Source organism: Equus quagga, chromosome 12, assembly GCF_021613505.1.
Source record: "Equus quagga isolate Etosha38 chromosome 12, UCLA_HA_Equagga_1.0, whole genome shotgun sequence".
Classification (NCBI taxonomy): Eukaryota; Metazoa; Chordata; class Mammalia; order Perissodactyla; family Equidae; genus Equus; species Equus quagga.
In genome coordinates, this window is record NC_060278.1 from 88,992,008 (window position 1) to 89,012,209 (window position 20,202).

General features: G+C 53.3%; 1 protein-coding gene across 1 annotated transcript in view; it reads left to right on the forward strand.

The window, feature by feature from the left end:
- Nucleotides 1-20,202, forward strand: part of DLGAP4 (DLG associated protein 4) — a 141,322-nt gene that overhangs the window by 55,520 nt on the left and 65,600 nt on the right. Inside the window, exons 3-6 of the mRNA XM_046679211.1 lie at nucleotides 2,249-2,490; nucleotides 4,870-4,984; nucleotides 7,571-7,621; nucleotides 10,985-11,225. Of these exons, the coding sequence (XP_046535167.1) occupies nucleotides 2,249-2,490; nucleotides 4,870-4,984; nucleotides 7,571-7,621; nucleotides 10,985-11,225 (649 nt within the window). The remainder of the gene's footprint in view (nucleotides 1-2,248; nucleotides 2,491-4,869; nucleotides 4,985-7,570; nucleotides 7,622-10,984; nucleotides 11,226-20,202) is intronic.

A 20,202-nucleotide genomic window follows, 5' to 3' on the forward strand; every position in this document is an offset into this window, starting at 1 on the left:
TAGCTTTCTTCTTTCAGATGCTAACGTTTATTGAGGCACTTATTATGCACCAAGGCCACACTCCTGGAAAGGGGCAGAAAGCTCAGAGACATCTCTGCTGCTACACAGCCCTTGGGGCTCTCAAGGGCAGGGTGAGTGGCTGTGAACTGGGTGTAGTTCCTGGGGGCAGAGCCCAAGCTGTGGGTGGCAGTTACAGGAAACAGATTTCAGTTCATGTCAAGATGGAAGGGGCTGCTTCTGTAGGTAGTGAGCACCTTGTCATGGGGGTTATGCCAGCATAGGCCTGGCCAGCCTTTGGGACCACATTCGATGCATTTTGAAACAGATGAACATCAAAGTCTGACAAAGCCCTGGGTTCTTGTCATTCTATATACAATTCCAAAGAGAGTGAGACTAGGGGTGGGAGGGGGCTTTTTTTTTTCTTCAATAGGAGGAAAATGAAATCTAGGCAGTATTTAATATATTTAAAGCTTTTGTGGCTGTCTATCCACTTGCTTAGTTTAGAAACATCAGAGAGGGTGGTGTATGACCTGGCTCCCTCTCCAAATGGTGTGGTTTGGCCTGATCATGTGAAAATGCTTCAGAAACACCATGAAAGGGTGCCCTGCAGGCCCTGGGGTTTGTGCTGCCTGCCTGGGTCATGGGAGGTAGGTGGGTGGGATCTGGGGGAGCAACAGGTTTTGAGCAGGGATATACAAGCCCACCTTCTCAAGGACAGGGAGAGGTAAGGAGACTAGCAAATTGTTTGAAAGGTAGAATGTGCTGGCCCTCGTGACTGGCTGGGCAATTAGCTAGGCGGGAGGGTTATGGGAACACTGAGGGGAGCTCCTGGGGTGGGAGTCCCAGACAGACACCCTCCCTTAGCCAGGAATCAGCTTCTGGCAGTGTGGGCACCTGGAAGGATGTGGTGTCTGTACAGATGTAGTGACACCAGGAGTGTGCATCTGTACACATGGTGAAGAATGAGTATGCTATGTACACTGAGACCTGTGTGTACCGGGCATCTGTGGTGAAGTGTGTAGACATAGTGAGGGTGTGCAATCTGTATGTGTTAACGCAAGGACACAGTGAACTGGGGACATGTTGAGATGTGTCTGCAGTGTGGTGGTTGCTGGTATGTACGTGGGGAGGGGTGTGAGTGTGCTCTGCGTTCATGCTGTGTACACATCGAGGGTCACGCATGTGATAAAGTGTTTGCTGCCGTGCATCCTTGGTGGGATGGGCGTATGGGAAGGTATGCTTACTCTCTGAGATAGGGGACCACGGCAAGGCGGGTTCCCTCTGTGCTCGGGCTGAGGTGCGTGTGAGTTCTGAGATGTGCATACTCTTTCATCATGAGGTGAACATCCATTGTATGTATCAGGTGAATGAGGGGTGTAGAAGACTGTGCGGCTGCCCTGGGGCAGCTGGCAGAACCTGGCCTTGGAAGGGCAGGAGAGGTCCCCTTGGTTGGTTTTTGCCACTGTAACCTCTGGGGACCAGGGCTGCCTTCACAGCTGTGACCTCACTTGCCCTTATCACAGCCACTTCCACCGGTGGGGTCCCTGAGGTTCAGATGGGAAAACTGAGCCTTTTTTCCAGGTCACCTTCTCAAGCCTCTCTGTACCCTGTACCTCAGTTTACCCACCTGTAAGATATGCAGTGTTGACTGGTCCCAAGGACCCTGCCCCGTACTGATGCGTTAGGGTCCATTGACGGTCCTTCTCCCCCACCCCCCAATCCTAGGGCCAGGCTCTTGGTGCCAGGTCTAGGGGCCTCTCTCAGGCCTACGGCTCTCTTCTGTGCAGTGGGATCATAAGACATCCTCTGAGATAGCACGGTGAAGTGAAGGGAACACAACAGTGTTCAGGAGGGTAGCAACAGTGGAGGCCATTGCGTTCATGTGCCCTGGGCAGTTTTGCTGGGGCACAGCCAGCCTGGCATCCAGGGAGAAATCTGTGGCTGGAGAGGGGCAGGGACTTGCTTAAGGCCACACAGTGAAGCAGTGGCAGAGCCGGCTCTGGAACCCAGGTATCCTTCCTAGCCCAGCTCTCCGCCGTACTGCAGGAAGCCTTCAATGGCAATACCCAGCGCACAAGACTGAACTCTCCGAGGTGGGGAGCGAGGGGGCCTCAGGGCCCCGAGCTGAGGGTTCTCATCGTCGGCTCACTTCCCAGGTGATGCGCCCGAGGACGGGCGGCCGGCGGCGCGCTGGGCTGTGCGCTGCCCCCCGCGCCCCCCTCGCTGAGGCCTGTCCGCCCATTCCCAGGTGCCTGGCGGCGGAGGCGAGTGGAGCACCGCGCTGCTGTCCCCGCGCGAGGCGGACGCCGCGGCCGAGGGCCCCATCCCGTGCCGGCGCATGCGCAGCGGCAGCTACATCAAGGCCATGGGCGACGAGGACAGCGACGAGTCCGGCGGCAGCCCCAAGCCTTCACCCAAAACGGCGGCTCGGCGCCAAAGTTACCTGAGGGCCACGCAGCAGTCGCTGGGAGAGCAGAGCAACCCCCGCAGGTGAACGCGCAGCCCCGCCCCCTAGAGCCCCGCCCCCAGGCAGGCCCCGCCCCTGGGAAAGCCTGTCGGACGTCCGAGTCCTGCCTGGGAGGTCTCTGCTCACAAGTGAGTCCTGCCCCTTGGAAGCCCCGCCCACCAGAAGTCCTGACCACTTGTGAGTTCTGCTCCCTAAGTGGACCACTCCCTTAAAGGGAGTCCCGCCCCATGGGAGCCCCGCCCCTCCGGTGAGCCCCGCCCTCCCTGAGCTTTTCCCTGGGAAAGCCTCTTTCCGCACGCGCAAGCCCCGCCCACAGGCAGGCCTTGCCTCCTAGGTGAGCCCCTGCCAGGTATGAGCCCCTGGGAACCTCGCAGCCCGCGAGAGTGCGACCCCACAGATGAATCCTGCCTTCTAGTCTCAGAGACAGGTGAACCGGCGCGCGCAATGATCCAGGTTCCCTAGGTGAACCCGGCTCTAGGTTAGCTTCCTCCCTGAGATCCTCGTTCTTAGATTGGCCCCTTCACTTTGAGGAGTTGACTCTAGAGAGCCCCGCCATTTGGTGAGCCACCCCATAATTCCCCCCCCCCCCCCCCGTTAAGTCCTGATCACAGATGAGCCCCATCCTTTGGTAAACAGTAAGGAGAGCCTCTCTAGAGAGACTGGCCCGGGGTAAACGCTGCCTGCAGAAGCCACACCCCCAGGTGAGCTCCATGCCCACAGGGGACCTGCCCCAGGGGACCCTCTTCTTCAGGTTCAGAGAACCCTGCCCTTAGTGAGCCCACCACTTGTGCCAGCGCTGCCCAGAGAAGGCCAGAGCCCCCTCTGCCCTTGCCCCTGTAATTGATCCCTGTGGTCAGCTCCAAGACTGGGGAGGGGCGAGGACCCAGAAGTCAAAGGAAACAGACAGTCCCATCCCTGGCTGGAACCCCACCGTTCCCGCCCCGTCCTGTTGCTCTACGACTTGGAAGAGTTAGTGAAAGTATGAACGAATGAAATGCCTGCACACAGAAAGCACCGATTAAACTGTCAGAGAGAGGGGTGAGAAGTCAGCGTGGGGATTAGAACAGAAAGGACTGAGAGGAGAGTTGCAGAAAGTCTAGGGAATGAGGTACCAAACAGGCGAAACTTAGTAGAGGGGATTCCAAGTCCACTGAGGAGAAGAAATATAGGCAACTCAGAAACAAACAAATGAAGCTTTGGAAGAGTTAAAGGAAAACTTAGTCCTAGGTGTTTAGCTACTCGGGGCATGAGCCATGACTTCAGGCTGGAGGTAACCTGGGGGGACTGCGACAGAGGGAAGAGAGCAGGTCAGGTGACAGTAGCCCTGGGGGGCGGCAGGGGCAGTGCCCTTGGAGAAGCCAGAGTCGCACTGGCTGGGAAAGAAGGCAGAGTAGTGGCCTCCACCTGGGAATTCAGGACACTGCTGGCCAGTGCCAGGTCTGTCCCACTCTGAGCCTCAGTTTCCCCATCTTTAAGTGAGGGGGCTGAGTTGGATGATCTCTAAGACCCTTCTGGTCCTGAGATCCTACAATTCTATGAAGGGGGCATTGAGGTGGAAATGTGGGCAGGACCAGGACACAGGGCTTGAATGAGAGGGAGTCAACAATAAGAGTAGTAGTAACAGAATGGGCGCCATCTGTCAGCACTTGCTGCACCGTGGGCTCTGTGCCTGCCCCCCTGCACTTCAGTCTGCGTCACTGAATCCTCATCACACCCCAAGCAGGCAGGCACAGTGTCATCCCCACTTTATTGGTGAAGAGACTGAGCCTTAAGCAATCGGTGATGACTTGCCCAGGGTAACCCGGTGAGGAAGCTGGGTTCCAGTCCAAACCTGTCCGTGTCAAGGGCCTGAGCTGTTGACTTCTTGGACCTTATCTTTAGAGCAGTGGTGGGAGGAGACCCAGGGTCAGGTAGATATGAGAAGGATTGAAGAGCCAGGGTGAAGTGGTGACTCTTCTGAGGCCTGGTGGAGGCCACCTGGACATGATGTTGAAACTGATGCCCTTTGGGCAGCCCTAGCCTGAGGTCAGGGCTCTGGGCTTGACCTACCTCCTCTGTCCAGCCCTGGAATTGCCCTAGATCTGCAAGGGAGGGGGCTGTAGAATTGGGCTGGCGTGAGCTGCCTCTGGTTTGAGATAGTCAAAAGCAAGCTTGTGCTGCCACCTGGCGGCAGCAGCGGATGTGACATGAGAGGGCGGCCTGCACCCTCCAGATTCACAAGGGCTTCAAAAGCTGGGAGCTCTCCCCTTGCTCATCACCCCCGACACTACCTGGGCTGGCAGTGACTCCCATTTTTCCCTCTGCCACTGAATGACTTTGGCCAGTCTTTTCCCCTCTGTGCCTCAGTTTCCCAGGCTGAACAATGGGTGGTCTGAGCCTTGTCTGCTCCTCCCCACCACCAGGAGTCTGGACCGCCTGGATTCAGTGGACATGCTGCTGCCCTCCAAGTGTCCGAGCTGGGAGGAGGACTACAACCCCGTCAGCGACAGCCTCAACGACTCCAGCTGCATCAGCCAGGTGAGGGGAGAGGCAGCCAAAAGGTCAGTGGGCTTGGGAGAGCCCCGACTCCTACCCAAGAGAAGACAGTCAGACGTCCAGGCCCATCCCCTGTTGAGTGGTCCCCAGATGTCTGCACTGTGCTTCTGTTCAGTCGTTGTTCCCAAAGCTGCCTGTGTGTGTATCTCTGCCCCGTTGACTGTCCTGTGGCTGGAGACGCAGAGAGGCTGCTCTGCTGCTGCAGATCCAGATGCCCTGAGAAGAGGAGACCTGGGAGACCTGGCTTTGACTCCCAGTCTTGTCACTGACAATATGAACCCAGGACAAGTCACCCCCTCCCTGAGCCTCAGTTTCCTGATTTACCACAGAAGGGTGACAATTCCTATTTCAAAGGGCTGTGAGGAATCAGGGAGATAATGACCATAATATGCTCAGCCAAGGGTAGCTACCTTTACGGTTATTATCGTCATCTTGCTGTGTGACGTCAGGCAAGTTGCTTGTCCACTCTGGACCTCTCTGTCCCACCTGCTCCATGGAAACTTGGACATCCAGGGCCCAGACAACTCTGCCACTAACAGCGATAAGCACACTGTGCTGCACTTTTAATTCTCTCAGCCATCAGGTCCTTGAACCCTCACAGCCACCCCCAGAGGGTGCCTTAGTATCCATATCCCCTTTTCACAGATGAGGAAACTGAGGCTCAGATAGGTGAGGTCACACAGCGAGGAGGAGGCAAAGCTGGGCAGGGACCCCACCGCTGGACCCCAGCCCCTGCTGTGTGCACAGTACTTTAGGATTTGCAAGGGCAGACCAGCAAAAGCTTGAGGGCTTCCCCCTGGTGTGGATGGGGAGACGAGGCCCAGAGAGGGCAGACACCTGCCAGTAGTAGCACAGTGAGTGGAGATAGGTGCAGATTCAGCCTCCTCTCTGGGTCCCACTGTGCAGCCCTGTGGCCCGCGTTAATGGACTGCTTAGAACTGGAAGGCTCTGGGGTCCCAGCTCCTCACCACTCCATTATTCTTGGCCTGGCCAAGCCCTCTGCAGCCCCTCACCCTCAGCACTGTCATTCCCAGACCCCAAAGAGACTGGCCTTAGATGTGGGGAGGGGTAGAGCGCCCCAGCCATGGGACCCTCTGCCCCTGCCAGCCTTATCCAGGTCTCGCCAAGTCTCACCTGAATGGTTGTCCTGGCCCCTATGCCTGCCGCTTCCGAACTGTTCTCAGCCACCAGAGGGAGCTTGTGAAAGATGGAAGTCAGATCATGCCATGCCCCTGCTCCAGACTCCCCCATGGCTCCCACCTCACCCTTAGTGAAAGCTGGAGTCCTTACTCAGACCTGTGAGGCCCTGCCTCCTTCTCAGACGTGACGTCCGACTTGTTCTGTCGCTCGCCCTGCTCCAGCCACAGTGGCCTCCTTTCTGCTCCTCACACACCTTATTCCTGCCCCAGGCTCACTGCATTTGCTGTTCCCTTTCCCAGGAGCACTCTTCTCTCGACTCTTTGCACAGCTGGCTCTTCTCTGTGTTCAGTCTTGGGTCAAATGTCCCCTCCTCAGAGGAGCCTGCCCTGTCATTGTCTAAAGGAACCTCCCAGGATGCTGTCCCCTTTCTTTGCTTAACTTTCCTGACAGTACTTATCACTATCTGGAATTATTTGTTTGCTTATCTACGTGGCGTCTCTCTCACTCTTAAGACTTGGAGCTCCCTGCAGGCAGGGACCTTACTGTCTTGTTCTCCACAGTGTCCCCAGCATGTGGCACAGGGCATGTAGGTGTTTGCTGAGTGGACAACTTCCCTCCCTCTGTCTCCCACTCTCCCATGTTCTGTCAGCTCTCAGTCTTCCCGTCTGTTTGTATCCGTCTCCTTCTGTTTTTATCTCCCCTCGTTCACATTTTTCCCTGACTCTCTATTGTGTCTCATCTCCATGTTTCTCTCTGGGTCTGTCTGTCTCTCTCACACACCCCATCTCTATGCTCTGCCTGCTCCTAGCACATGGGACACTTTTATCCTCTGGGCACACAAAAAGGCACATGGAATCAGCCAGGCTGGGGACCCCAGCAGGTCTCTCCCTCTACCCCCTGGCCACCCCCAGCTCTCTCCTCTAACCCCCCAAACCCTCACCCCCACAAGTTTGAATGACCTGAGCTACATCTATGACCCCAAAGTCAAAGATGTGCCAGCTCTGGCTGTGTCTCTGAAACCTCAACTCCTACCAGAAGGAGCCCCCTCCCACCATGCACTGGACTGTGTAGGCCCTGACCAGGGAAGAGAAAGCTCTGGGCTCTGTCCCTCATCTGTAGATCCTGGGGGGCTGCCTGCCCAGGTGAGAGGCAGCAGACAGGGCATCCATGGCCCCAGGGACCAGACCAAGAGGAAGACTTGTAAACAGCAGATTACAAGTCCTCAGCAATGCCCAGTCCCAGAAGGAGTGAACCTCCCATCCCTAGGGGAAGCCAAGTGAGACCTCCTAGCACCTGGGCCCCAGCCAGTCTGGGGAGGAGGTTAGATGAGCCAACCACAACCTCTCTTGCAGCCGAGCCTGAACACCCCTCCCCGGCTCCAGCCCCAGCCTTGGTCTCCCCATAACCCTCCCCCTCTCTTCCCTGCAGATTTTTGGACAGGCCTCCCTGATCCCCCAGTTGTTTGGCCATGAGCAGCAGGTCAGTATGTTTGCCATTCCCTTGTACCCCAACCTCAGAGTCCAGGGCTGGGTCTTAGGCCTGGCATTGAGCGGTCCTAGCCCCCAGCCCGGGCAGGTACAAGCAGAGCCAGCACCAGGAAAGCCACCTCTGGTGAGGATGGAGCTGTGGCTCACGTTGGTGCCCTGACCTCCCACTCCCTGGTCCTATCACTTCACTTCTCTCTGCCTCCGTTTCCTCTTCTCAAAAATGGGAAAGAATGAGCTAGAATCTATCGATGGGACAAGAAATAACCCCAGGAGAAGGAGAGGTATTCCCTGAGAGTCTTCTGGCTCCCTCGCTCCTCACCTCCCCCAAAGCCTGGGAAAGGTCTGGGGAGACTTTTATGTGGACAGGTCGAGGGCTGGGGGCTGGTGGTATTGACCTCCAGGTCCAAGCCCCCTGATCCCCTGACTTTTCCCCTTTCTTGGGCTCCAACAAGACCTTTAAGGACATTGAGGTGTTGGAATGAGTGCAGAGACTTTTCAATTTTACAAAAGTTGGTATACAAAAGAGGTGGTGCCCGTCCTGGCACTGTTTGGCTGCCTTAAGGGTGTCCCCCTCCCATTCACACCCATCCTGCCGAGGAAGTGGCCCTCTCCTCCCTCCCAGGCCCCAGCACCAAGACAGAAAGTGGGGCAGGAAAGGTGCTCTGAGCTCAACCTCTCATCGTGGCCAGGAGTGGGCCAGGGACTTGTCCAAGGCCACTCATCCTCCAGGGGCAAAACTAGGACTGGCCCCACACTTACTGATGCCAGCTGTGGATGCCTTATGTGCCTCCACCCATGTCATAGTTGCTCTTGAACACATTATTCCAGAGGGACTTTGGGGAGCCCACAGTGGGCCAGGTGACCTCTTCCTCCCCTAACTTCAGCAGGCTCAAGGTAAGGTGTGATATGTTCATATAGAAAACCTCCAGGGCAATTCTCTGCACACAGTATGTCCTCAATGATACACCTCCCAGCAGCACTGACCAGGTGGCCAACCCCCCCCCCCCCCCCCAAGCTTGGGAGCATCTTAACCAACATTTATAAATCCTTGCACTCACCCCATGGAGCTGCCTGTAATAATAAGTACAGGTTACCAGGTGCTTCCTCTCACAGACACTATTCTAAGCACATGATATGAATTATCACCTTTAATCTTGACAACAGTCCCATGAAATCAGGTCCATAGGGGCTGGCCCAGTGGTTGAGTGGTTAAGTTTGCATGCTCTGCTTAAGTGGCCCAGGGTTTCGCCAGTTCGGATCCTGGGTGCAGACCTAGCACCACATGTCAGGCCATGCTGAGGCGGCGTCCCACATGGCAGAGCCAGAAGGACCTACAGCTAGAATACACAACTACATACTGGGGGGCCTCGGGGAGGAGAAGGGAAAAAAAGGAAGATAGGCAACAGATGTTAACTCGGGTGCCAATCTTTTACCAAAATATCAGGTCTATAATTAGCCCCCATTTTATAGATGGGAAAACTAAGGCGCAGAGCAGTTAAGTGACTTGCCCACGTTCATATTTCGAGGAAATGATTGTCCCGGGATTGAAACTCTGGCAATCTAGTTCCAGACCTGTGCTGTTACTGTGCAGTCCCAACGCAAGACCTCACTGCCCTGGGCAGTCGCAAGGGCCTCCCAATATACTTCAGCTTGCAGCTTGGGAGGACAAACACCCATCTCTTTTATATCCCCTCCAAGTGAAGTTTGGGTATGCAACATGGCCTACATTTTAACTTATCAGCAGTGCCCAGTAGAACTTTCTGCCATGATGGAAATGTTCTGTAACCCACAGTCTCCAATAAGGTAGTGTGAGCAAGTGCAACGTGGCTAGTGTGACTAAGGAACTGAATCTTTTATTTAATTTTAATTAATTTAAACCTAAATAGCCACACGTGTTTAGTTGCTACTGTATTGGACAGTGCAGATCTAGACCTTTCCAAACATACCCTCCAAATCGGGTGACGACCCATCTAATCATTTGACCTGATGCAGTGTCAGACAAGTAACAGGCATTCTATTTCATTTAGAATAGGAAACACTCACCCAGAGGGTAGTGATGGCATGAGGTCACACAGCCGGGTCCAGAGCAAAGCTGGCCCCAAGCCCAGCTCCATCTTTTCCTCCACATGGTGCTCAGTCAATTTCTGTCCCCTCCCATCTAGCCCAGGCCTTTCCCAGGACGTCCACCCAGTGTCCATCTTTGGCCAGCTGACTCCTCAGCATATACTTTGTGATTCCCAATTACCAACACGGCCTGAGACATGGGTCAGATAGAACCTTCTAGAACCCTTGTATGCATGGTGAGGCCCTTTATGCTCACACCTCCAGCTGCAGATTTGCAGGATCTTGGATGGTCATCTCTGGAGGGACAGTTAGAAGCCATCTTGGGGCCGGCTCCGTGGCCGAGTGGTTAAGTTCGCGCACTCTGCTGTGGTGGCCCAGGGTTCGGATCCTGGGCGCGGACATGGCACCGCTTGTCAGGCCACGTTGAGGTGGCATCCCACGTCCCACAACTAGAAGGACCTGCAAGTGGGATATACAACTGTGTACAGGGCGGGGTTGGGGAGATAAAGCAGGAAAAAAAAAAAAAGATTAAAAAAAAAAAGCCATCTCGATGAGGCTGAACTAGATGTGAGATGGCAAATAGCATACGTGCTGCCATTCTCCATACTGCCGATGGCAGACATTGCTAATCAATCCTCACTGCCACTACCCTCATTCCCGTTTTATCTTCTCTCACCAGACTATTACATAAGCTTCATCTCTGGCCTCTGCCTCCATTCTGGATCCCTCCCCAACATCCATTCACTACACCAGGGCTAGATTAATCTTCCTTAAATATATATTTAGAGTGTTGGTTTTGCCACTTACTCACTGGGTACCCCTGGCAAGTGTCTTCCCCTCAGTTTCTCTGCATGTAAAAATGAAGGAATTGGGCCATAGATGGTAAATATCTAGCACACCTATTGCCACCACCCATTCCAACATTCAGGCCAGACATTACTAATTGATTATACCCTTCTTTCCCACTGAATTCAGATGTGACCTCAAAATCTATCAATCCCTCAGTGTGGATGCACAAGATATAATCTAGTTAGTATCCTAGAAACCATCCTTAATAATCTCTTCTCCGTTGTAGGGATGGGGAAATTGAGGCCCTGAGAGGTTGAGAGGGGCTGTATATTTCTTAAGGGCTCCATCTGCTCATCCTATACCCTGAGTGAGATGGGAGGGGAAGGTGGGCTGAGTGGAGGCCCCACAGACTCTCCAGCCCTGCAACTGAGCTGACCACCAAGCTCCCCGTCCCTCCAGGATGGGCAAAGCTGGCCCCTGACACCGGCCTTTGCCTGGACAGGTACGGGAGGCAGATCTGAGTGACCAGTACGAGGCGGCCTGTGAGTCGGCCTGCAGCGAGGCTGAGTCGGCCGCGGCAGAGGCGCTGGACTTGCCCCTGCCCAGCTACTTCCGCTCCCGCAGCCACAGCTACCTGCGTGCCATCCAGGCGGGCTGCTCGCAGGAGGAGGACAGTGTCTCCCTGCAGTCCCTCTCCCCACCGCCCAGCACCGGCAGCCTCAGCAACAGTCGCACACTTCCAAGTGAGTACTGTGATGGGGAGAGGGCTTTATTTTAATTAATTAATTTTATTTATTTATTTATTTAGCGAGGGGACCCCAGAGACAATTCCTGGTGGGCCAGCCGCTGGAAATGCTGCAGAAGAATCCGTGGTGGGTTGGCCAAGACTAAAGAGACGGTTAGGAGCAAAAGCATGAGGTCTTGGGGCTGAACTTCCCACCAACCAGAGAACCGGAGCTCAAATGGGGCTCACAGAGGCAGACGTCACCACTGGTGGTGGGGGTGCGGGGACTGGAGAAGGCTGCAGCTTGCAGATGCTCGGTTGCCCATGACTGTCCAGGTCCTGGCTCAGAGCAGTCACCCGCTGGTGGGCAGGGCTTTCGGAAGCCCTACCTCCGTGTTTTGATTAGTTCAGGTAAGCGAACCTCTGGGGAGGTGGGATCCTGCAGGGAGAGGATGGGATCTGCATTGAGCCTTCTCAAAAGGATGAGTTTGCAGGTTTCTCTCATATTCACAGTCAGGGACAACCCTCCTGATACTTGTTCTAAACCCTCTGAAGATAACCCATGCATGATCAGAGAATAAAGGGGACCCTGCACAGAGCAAGCCATGAAAATCAAGAAAATCAAGACCAAGGAAAATCATAGGACAATTTCTGGCTTGGTAGAGAGAGCTTTGAGCTTACTCTGGCTGGCTAGTTCTCCTCCATGAATCTCAGTTTCCCCATTGATAAACTGAGGCATAAGCCAGACCCCAGAGGGCTCTTGGGGAGATGAAATAAGAATGAGCATAAGAGTGTGTAAGCAGGACCTTGCACGTGGTAGGAGCTGACAGGTGATGGCTGTTATCACTGGTTCTCACACTTGACTCTGAGCTTCCTGACGATCAAAGGCAATTGGGGTTGGATTGTTGTAGAAAGAGAGACAGCTGTTTCAATTGCTCAATTGGTGTTTGAGGTAAATAAATGAGCCTGAGTCCCATGGATATTCTCTACACAGGAAACCAGCTCATTGATGGAGTGAACCGGTCTTTGCAGGGGGCAGAGCAAGAAACCACTTTGTTTCACTATTGCCTTCCAAACCCTGGTTTGTATCTGAGCAGATCCCCGAGCTTTTCCAGTCACTTTTAGACCCTAAGCAACAGTTTCACTTTCAAGTATTAAGAGTCCAGTCTGGTCTCATTTCAAAACTTTGGTCTCATCCACCTTGAGTCCCCTGCGCCTGCAGCTAGGGCATGGCTCGGGCTGGGAAGCCCGCAGTGGGGAATGGGTGTGGTGGTCGGTGTCTTCTCTGTTCCTTGTTCACCAGTGGCTGTTCTGGTCCCTCCAGGTGGGAGGGGGAGGCAGCTAATGCAGGTGTTGCTGACATCAGGACTTTGCGGATGACAGATACCACATGCTGGCTCCTTCTTCTAGGTGGTGCTTTTGGAGTTTCTCCTGTCCTGCAGGGCCCTCCTGGTGCCTTCTTTCCTGGCATGGGCAATTCCCCTCCAGGCCACTGCTTCTTATTCCCTCCTCCATCCCATGGTCTCCCTCCTCCTCCCCATTCAGCCTCCTTTTGCTAGGGGACCTGGCCTTGCCAGGCAGGCATCTTGGGCAGAATCCTCTGAAGACAACTCCAGCCCTACCTTTTTCTTGGCTCCCACTTAACCCGTGTGAAAATGAGGCCTTTGCCTTGTGAAACTGTGAAAGTATGGGCTGGTCTGCTACAGCCTTCCGCCTAGACCTGCTGTGACAGGTAGCCCTGCCAGCCCCTCCATTTCAGAGGTGTCCAAGCAGGTGTTGAGGCCCAAGTTCTATGGCCCCCAAATCCAGGGGATCCCTGCCAGGCTCTCGCAGGCAGTCTGCTACAGTCTCATAGGAACCTCAAGTAAAAGATCAGCTTCTCCACATCATCAGGCTCATGAGAAGTTCTCTAAGCATGAGCTGGGCCTGGGGGGACATATAGCACCTCAGCAATTTGCTTCAAATAAACCCTCATTCACCAACCTCCCCCAACCCCAACCACTCATGAATGGGCTGAGAATGGGTCAGCTATTGCTACAATAGTGCTGCCTAACAAACAACCACAAAATTATTGTAACACAACAACTGACGTTTATTTCTTGCTCCCAAGTTTGTGGGTCAGCTGGAACTGCTCTGCTCCACATGTCTCTCATCCTCCTCCTACGACCAAAGAGTCCTGGGTCAGTGGCCTAGCCAGGGCATATTCTTCTCATGGTGATGGCATAAACACAAGAGAGCAAGCCTAACTACCCAAGCACATTTCAAGGCCCCTGCTTGCATAATATCTGCTAAAATCCTGTTGGCTAAAGCAAGTCCTATGATTGAGCTCAAAGACAAAGGATGGAGAAATACCCTCCCACCTTTGTGTAAAAAAACTGTATTTCTATGGCAAGGAGTATGGAGGGAGGAGTGAAGAATCAGGGTCAATAATTCACTCTATTACAGTCCACTCTCTTGGCCACATTTATTCACACGCCTCTCACATAGAAAATACGCCTATACTTAAGACCTCCCAAAGTCTCTTCTAGTCATAACAGCAAGATCTCCTGATCTATATCAGGTCTGGATGTGGCTCCTCTTGGTTGAATGACCTAAAATCTAAAAAAAAAAAGTTATCTACCTGCCCTGCCAACTCCCCACACATCCAGCATACATTGGCAAAATATGTACAGGATAACTGCAATTCATACTCCCGTTCAGAAAGAGAGAGAAAGGGAATTCAGAAACTTACTGATCCATGACACTTCTGGAGTCCTTCTGGGCGAATGTTGGGCGAATACTCTGGGAATGTTCCTTGATTAGGCCCGAGCTTTCCTCCCTGGGGTTGACTTGCTAATCCATTGGTTTCCACAGCTCTTGGCTCTGCTCTCTGAAAACCCTTCCTTTTCCATTAGTCTTTTTGGCCACTTCTAAAGAGACCATTGAAGAATATGTCCTTTGGGCAGCTGAACAGCTTTCTTAGCCTGCCTCCTGCCTGAAGAAAGTTAGGGACCCAGATGTCTTTTTATACCTTGAATGGTCTCAGTCCCTTTAGCCTAAGCTGATCATAGTTTTGGCCATGTACCTACCTCAAACACTTTGTGGGTTTTCTATGTATTTGATTCCACTTAACTCCATGTAACGAAAGCCACACCCACAATTATTTTTGAGTCATGCCAGTGTCTCTAGACTCAATTATAACTACTTTGAGTACATCAAGCTTCTGTGGGGCCAACCTCTTAAGCTTTCTGGAAGCCTTTTTGAGTAGCTGAGAGCATCTACTAGATGGTACCTTACTATTTTAGAGTCTTAACTGGCCATGACCTTAGTTTGATCTTTGTCTTTTGTCCAGGCTCTATCTTAATTTGAGAATGATTTACTGGCAGGAGAGGCTAGAGTTGACAGATTAATTTTCCAACTCAGCAAGTTCTAGGCTCTCTATATTCCCTCTAAACACTCTGTGCCCTGCAACACTCCTATATCTTTTATGAGTTGCTCTCTTTCTCGTAAGTCCTTATCAAATGTAGCCCAAAGGTGCCAGCTTTTGCTTTCAACATTTTGCCTGGAAACTATCTCGCTTAAATCCATTTGCTCTCTTCAAGTTACTGTAGGTTGACAGTTTTACCAAGCGTTTTGTCTCTATATAATATGGGCCACCTTTTTTCAAGCCTGCTGTAACAGTTCACTTACCGCTCACCAGTTGGTCCCAGAGCCAGTGCTACATATTTTCATTTTTGTTGCTAACACACCCCACTCTTGGTACCAATTTTTGTATCAGTCAACTATTACCACAATAATGCTGTGTAACAAGCAAGCACATAATTTCAGTGGCACACACAATAATATGCATTTGTTCTCATTCATGAGTTTGCAGGTTGGCTGGTTCTGCTCTGCATATCCTCCATCCCCCTCCTGGAACCAAAAGGTGCTCCTGGAATCAGCGCCCTAGCCAGGTGCTCTTCTCATGATGATGGCAAGAGTTTAAGAGGGCAGACTTCACTGTATAAGCACATTTCAAGTCTCTGTGTCACATCTGCTAACATCTGGCTGCTCAAAGCAAAAGTCACATGAGTCCAAAGCCAAGGTCCAGGGAAATACATTCCACCTTTTGTGAGAGAAACTGCGGTTACATAGCAAAGGGCATGAATACAGGGAATGATTGAGAATTGACGCCAAAAATTCAATCAAACCCAGCTCCCCCAGCACATCGCATATGGATGATCCAGCATCGGGCTTTAAATGTAGGGATGTGGGGCTCCACTTATCCTAAGTTTGAAAGCTTTAGCCCAAACGAAGACACTGAAGAAAGTATCATGTAGCAACATCTGACACCTACCCAGACATGTGTGCACATATGCACCTACTTATAGACATACATAAAGTTTTGTTCTCTTACACCTATATGTGATATGGAAACACACGCACACTGATATTCTTACCTGTGCACATATACACCTCATCTCTACATAGACCTGCACATGCATTCACATACATGTGTGTCTCCTTCAAGGCTCATGCCGCCTCCACACCTGTGAGGAAATTGTGCCCTAGCAGATTGGAGCCACCAAAAAAATTCACCCCCCACGTTTCCCAGGGGGAAATATTCAGCCCTCCTTCCAGGGCTCCAGAGTGAGCACTACATACTTGCTCCTCTCTCCTCTACCTCTGATCCCTTCATACTCATCAGGTAAACCCACCTGCCTTGCAGAGAAAACCAAAGCCACCCGATTGTCAAACCTGTGTGTAGAGCTGCAGCTGATGCATGAGAACAGTTCCTTTGTGCTGGGTTTGGAAAAGGCGCTCCCCCAAGACATTTCATTGCCATCTGTTGAAAAATTGTCATGATGTACAATTTTTATTAGAATACGGTCCTTTACTGCCATCTGCCAGAAATTTGTCATAATAAGTATATAATTCAATTATGTCTTTGTTGTGATCAACACCCCCCTAATAGGTAGCATCCTTAATCAATGTAAAACTTGTCCAACCATACATGTCAATCCTGCCCATCATCACCTCCCTCCACATGGGCACACCCACACTCTGCCACTGTCTCCCCGCAGGGTCACCCCGCTCAAAAGTCTGCCCCCCTCCTCAGCATATGTCTCCAGTGAGTGAGCAGTCCGGGCCCTGTCCTCTGCCTAGGGCTGTTTTGAGCTCCCATGTTGCTGAGGGGCATGAAAGCTCTTTGTCACTCTCACATGGGTACATATGCTCTCGGGCCATCTGTAGGCGGGTAGGTAGATGTGGGGGGCGGTTACTGAGGCAGTGAGAGCCTGGAAGGGGCGGGCTCCTCTGGAGTGGCGGTGGCCAGGGCATGGATCTGCCCACCCACCCACCTACTCAGAGCTGGCCAGCTTCCCAGCTGCCCCCTTTCTCCCTCCCCCCTTTCTGACCCAGATTCCACATTCCAGAAATAGCTCTGGCAGGTGACTGGCAGGCTGGGTCAGCTCCAGCTGGGATGGAAGCAGCAGCTTGGCTGCATATACATGCCCCTCCCCAGCCAATGGACCTACCTGGGAGGGGACACGGCGGTGCCCACCCTTCAGTCTGCCCCATCCTGCCTCCTCTCTCTCTCTGACTATGAAAAAGACCAGAAAGAACAGAGAAAACCCTCCCTCCCACTCCAGCCGCCTCCTCCTCTGCCCATCTCCCATTGGTGCTCATTCTCTTCTCCCTGCTTCCTTTCTCCATCCCTTTCTTCCAGCTTCTTCTCCCTCTGCCCCTGCCTCTCCACCAGCTTAGCCTTCTGTCTTTCTCCCTCAGCCCTGTTTCTCCCCCCACCCTCTCTTCCTTTCTTCCCTCTCAGTTTCTGGCCCTCCTCCCTCCCCAGCCTCCCTTTCTGTGTCTCTCCCACGCCGTCTGAATCACAAGGGAGGCTGTGACATCACCCAGGGGCCTCGGCAAGCGGTGGTGGTGGGCTGCTGAGTGGCACCCCTGCTCCTGCCAACTGCATTCTCTGCACCTGCACGTGTGTACGTGTGTGTACACACACACAGAGGTGCACACACTTGGGGTCACTCCCTGGCAGTGCTTAAGGCTCTAGACTGAGCTGGGATAGGTTCCTGGCCTGGGATGCACCCTTGCTCCTTCAGGGGTCCTGTTCAGGGGTCCTGAGTTCTAGTTTCAGCTCTGCTGTGTCACTCTGGGTACACCCCAGCCCCTCCCTGTATCTCAAATTTCCTATCAATGTTATGAGGCTTGGGTTTGTGGAACCCCCAAACACCTCCCATCCAAGTCACAGAATGCTCTGCCCTCCCTTCTTTGTCCCCTCTCCCCTCCCCCAGTCCTCTCTAATTCACTCCCCGCTGCATAGACAGAGAAAAGGAGGGTGACAAAATTCCAGTAAGCAGCCAACCCTCCAGTCAGCCTCGTCCCCCAAGCCTAACCTTCCAGTCTCTGGTTATTACACCACAGGGTCCAGTCAGATTGGACACTCCGACCCCAGAGTGTCAGGGCTGAGAGGAACCTCAAAGACCATCATGCCAGAGATTGCAAATAGAACTCAACTCATACGTCATCTCTGATCCCTGGAGCTCAGGACTGAGATTTAGTTAAGCAGAGAAGTGTGCCACCATCGACGACTGATGTCTGCCGTGGCCAGGATAGTTACACATATCTGACATTCCAATTTAACCCAGTTTAACCTCACACACACATGCACATACACATTTACAGATATTTTACAAAGACACTGCAGCCTAGAGAACGTGACTGTCATGTCAAGGTCACCCAGTTAGTATATCAAGGGGCTTTTCCCACCTAGATCTGCCTGACTCCAAAGCCGTGAGTTCCCCATTATCCCATGTGGGGAGGAGCCATCCAGGGTCCTGGTAAAGAGATGTGATACGGTTATAGGAGATTCGGGGAGAATTATCTAGCAACCAAGGCAGGATGGATTGGAGACTGGTGCAGTGGTCCAGGCAAGGCAAGGGTCGGAGAGTAATGGGAGGACCCAGGAGGCCTCTCAGAGTGAGTGATAAGGAGCCAGAATTCCTTGCTGCTGCACCTCTCCACAGGAGGCACTGGGCGGAAGGCAGGGCTCCTCCCTGGGCTCCACCAAGCCTTGGACCAGGACGTTCCTGGTTAATCAGGTGCCCACCAGGTGCTGAGTGCATAGATTGCCACTCTTCTAAGTCCCGTTTTTCAGCAGATCCATTGAGCCTTCTGGGGGAAAGTAGTGATTGGGCTTAGGGACTGGTGGGCAGGCCGGGAACCCCAGGATTGAGATTCTTGAACAAGACAGATGCATTCCTTACACCCTCAGGGGTAGAAAGGTCAGGCCAAAGGAGGAGAGACTAAGGTGTTTAAAGTGAACCCCAGAGGCCCCATGGCATGGTGGTTAAGGACTTAGCCTTCAATTGGGCAGCTCTGTCATTGAATAGATGTTTATTATTCACCTAAAATAGGCCAGGCCACGCTCCAGGAACCAGGGACACATCAGTGAACAAAATGGAAACCCCTGCCTTCATGGAGAGTACTTTACTGGGGGGTGGGGGGGAGCCAGCAGACAAAATGATAAGCATAAATATCACAAGTATAGGATTTATTGGAAAGCAGCACAGAGCAAGGGGCATGGGGAGTGCTAGCAGCGGAAGGGAGGGGTACTGCAGCAGGAACAGGGTAGCTAGGGTAGAACTCATTGAGAAGGATGTTTGAGCAACGACTTGAAGAAAGTGAGGGAATGAGTTGTGTAGGGGAAGTACTCCAGACGGGCAAGAGTGGTGCAAAGGTCCTGAGGCAAGAGGGTGCCTGGTATGTTGGAGGAACAGGGGCCGGTGTGGCTGGGTCAGAGCAAGACAGGCTCATGCTTAGGGCCTTCCTGAATTTTTCTAAATTAATCAATTTAAAGATAAACACGAAATGAATAGTACAGTTGTAGCATAGTGACTGTGAGTAGGACAAAGTAAGCTATTTTCAAAATGGCTCAATCACCTTCAGTTGCTTTTGTTGCCTTTATGCAAAACTTGTGACAGTGGTACTGGAAACACTGTATCATCTTCTTCAGTGAGATTCTTTTCTCCATTTTACATTTGGAAAACAGATGCACAGAGAAGGGGAGGGACTTGCCTAGGTCACCAGCAAGGCAGGTCTGGGAACAGGGGCTGGGTCTGTGGATGGCAGATCTACTGTAGGTGTGACCCGGAGGGATGAGGCCACCAAAGAAACGACTCAGGACCGGGACTGTGAGGAGAGGGGACTCGCAGGGGGAAGCGGGGGACTGGGAGGGCCATGAGGTGTGAAGAGAGTGATTTATGGATTTAGGCGGCGCCTACTGCGCTTTGCCCTCCAGGGCACCGTGGGTGTGCTGGTTTTATTTTGCCGAGGAGGAAACGAAGGCTCAGGGAGGTTGAATGAGCTTCTGGTCCAAGATCACACAGCCCTCGAGAAGCTGAGCCGGGATTTGAACCCAATTAGAAGGACTCCCGATGAAGACAGCAAAGCGAGGATGAAGCGCAGGGGACAACTAGAATCGTTTAGGACGTAGAGTCGATAGTACTTGAGGACAAATTTGACCATACAGGGGTGAAAAGACCACCGCAAGCGGGTACCTCTGACCCTCAGTTTCCCCGGCTAGGGGTGTTAACTCTCCCGGCCCGCCTCCCGGACGGAGCATGCGTCCCGTTCCAGCTGGAACCGGTTTGGCGGGGCGGCCCGAGGGGCGGAGCCCCCCGTGCTCAGGCGTGCGCGTGCCGACGTGTGCGCGCGCTCCCTCTCACAGTCAGCCGGCCTGGGCGTGGGCTGGACCGCGCGCTTGCGCACGGGCCACGTGCCGAGCGGGCTGTGCGCGCTCCCGCCCGCCCCGGGAGTCCCGGGGGACGCGCGCGCGCGGCTGACGCGGGGGGCGGGGCGGGGCGGGGCCGGCGCGGGGCTTTAACCCGGAGGCCCCGCCCCTCGGGCGTACAAAACCGGAGCCTCGGGCCGGGCCGCGTGAGGGAGGAGGGTGAGTGCCCGCCGCTGGCCGCAGCTGCCGCCAGCCCGTCCGTCACTCCGTCCGTCTGTCCGGTCCACGTCGT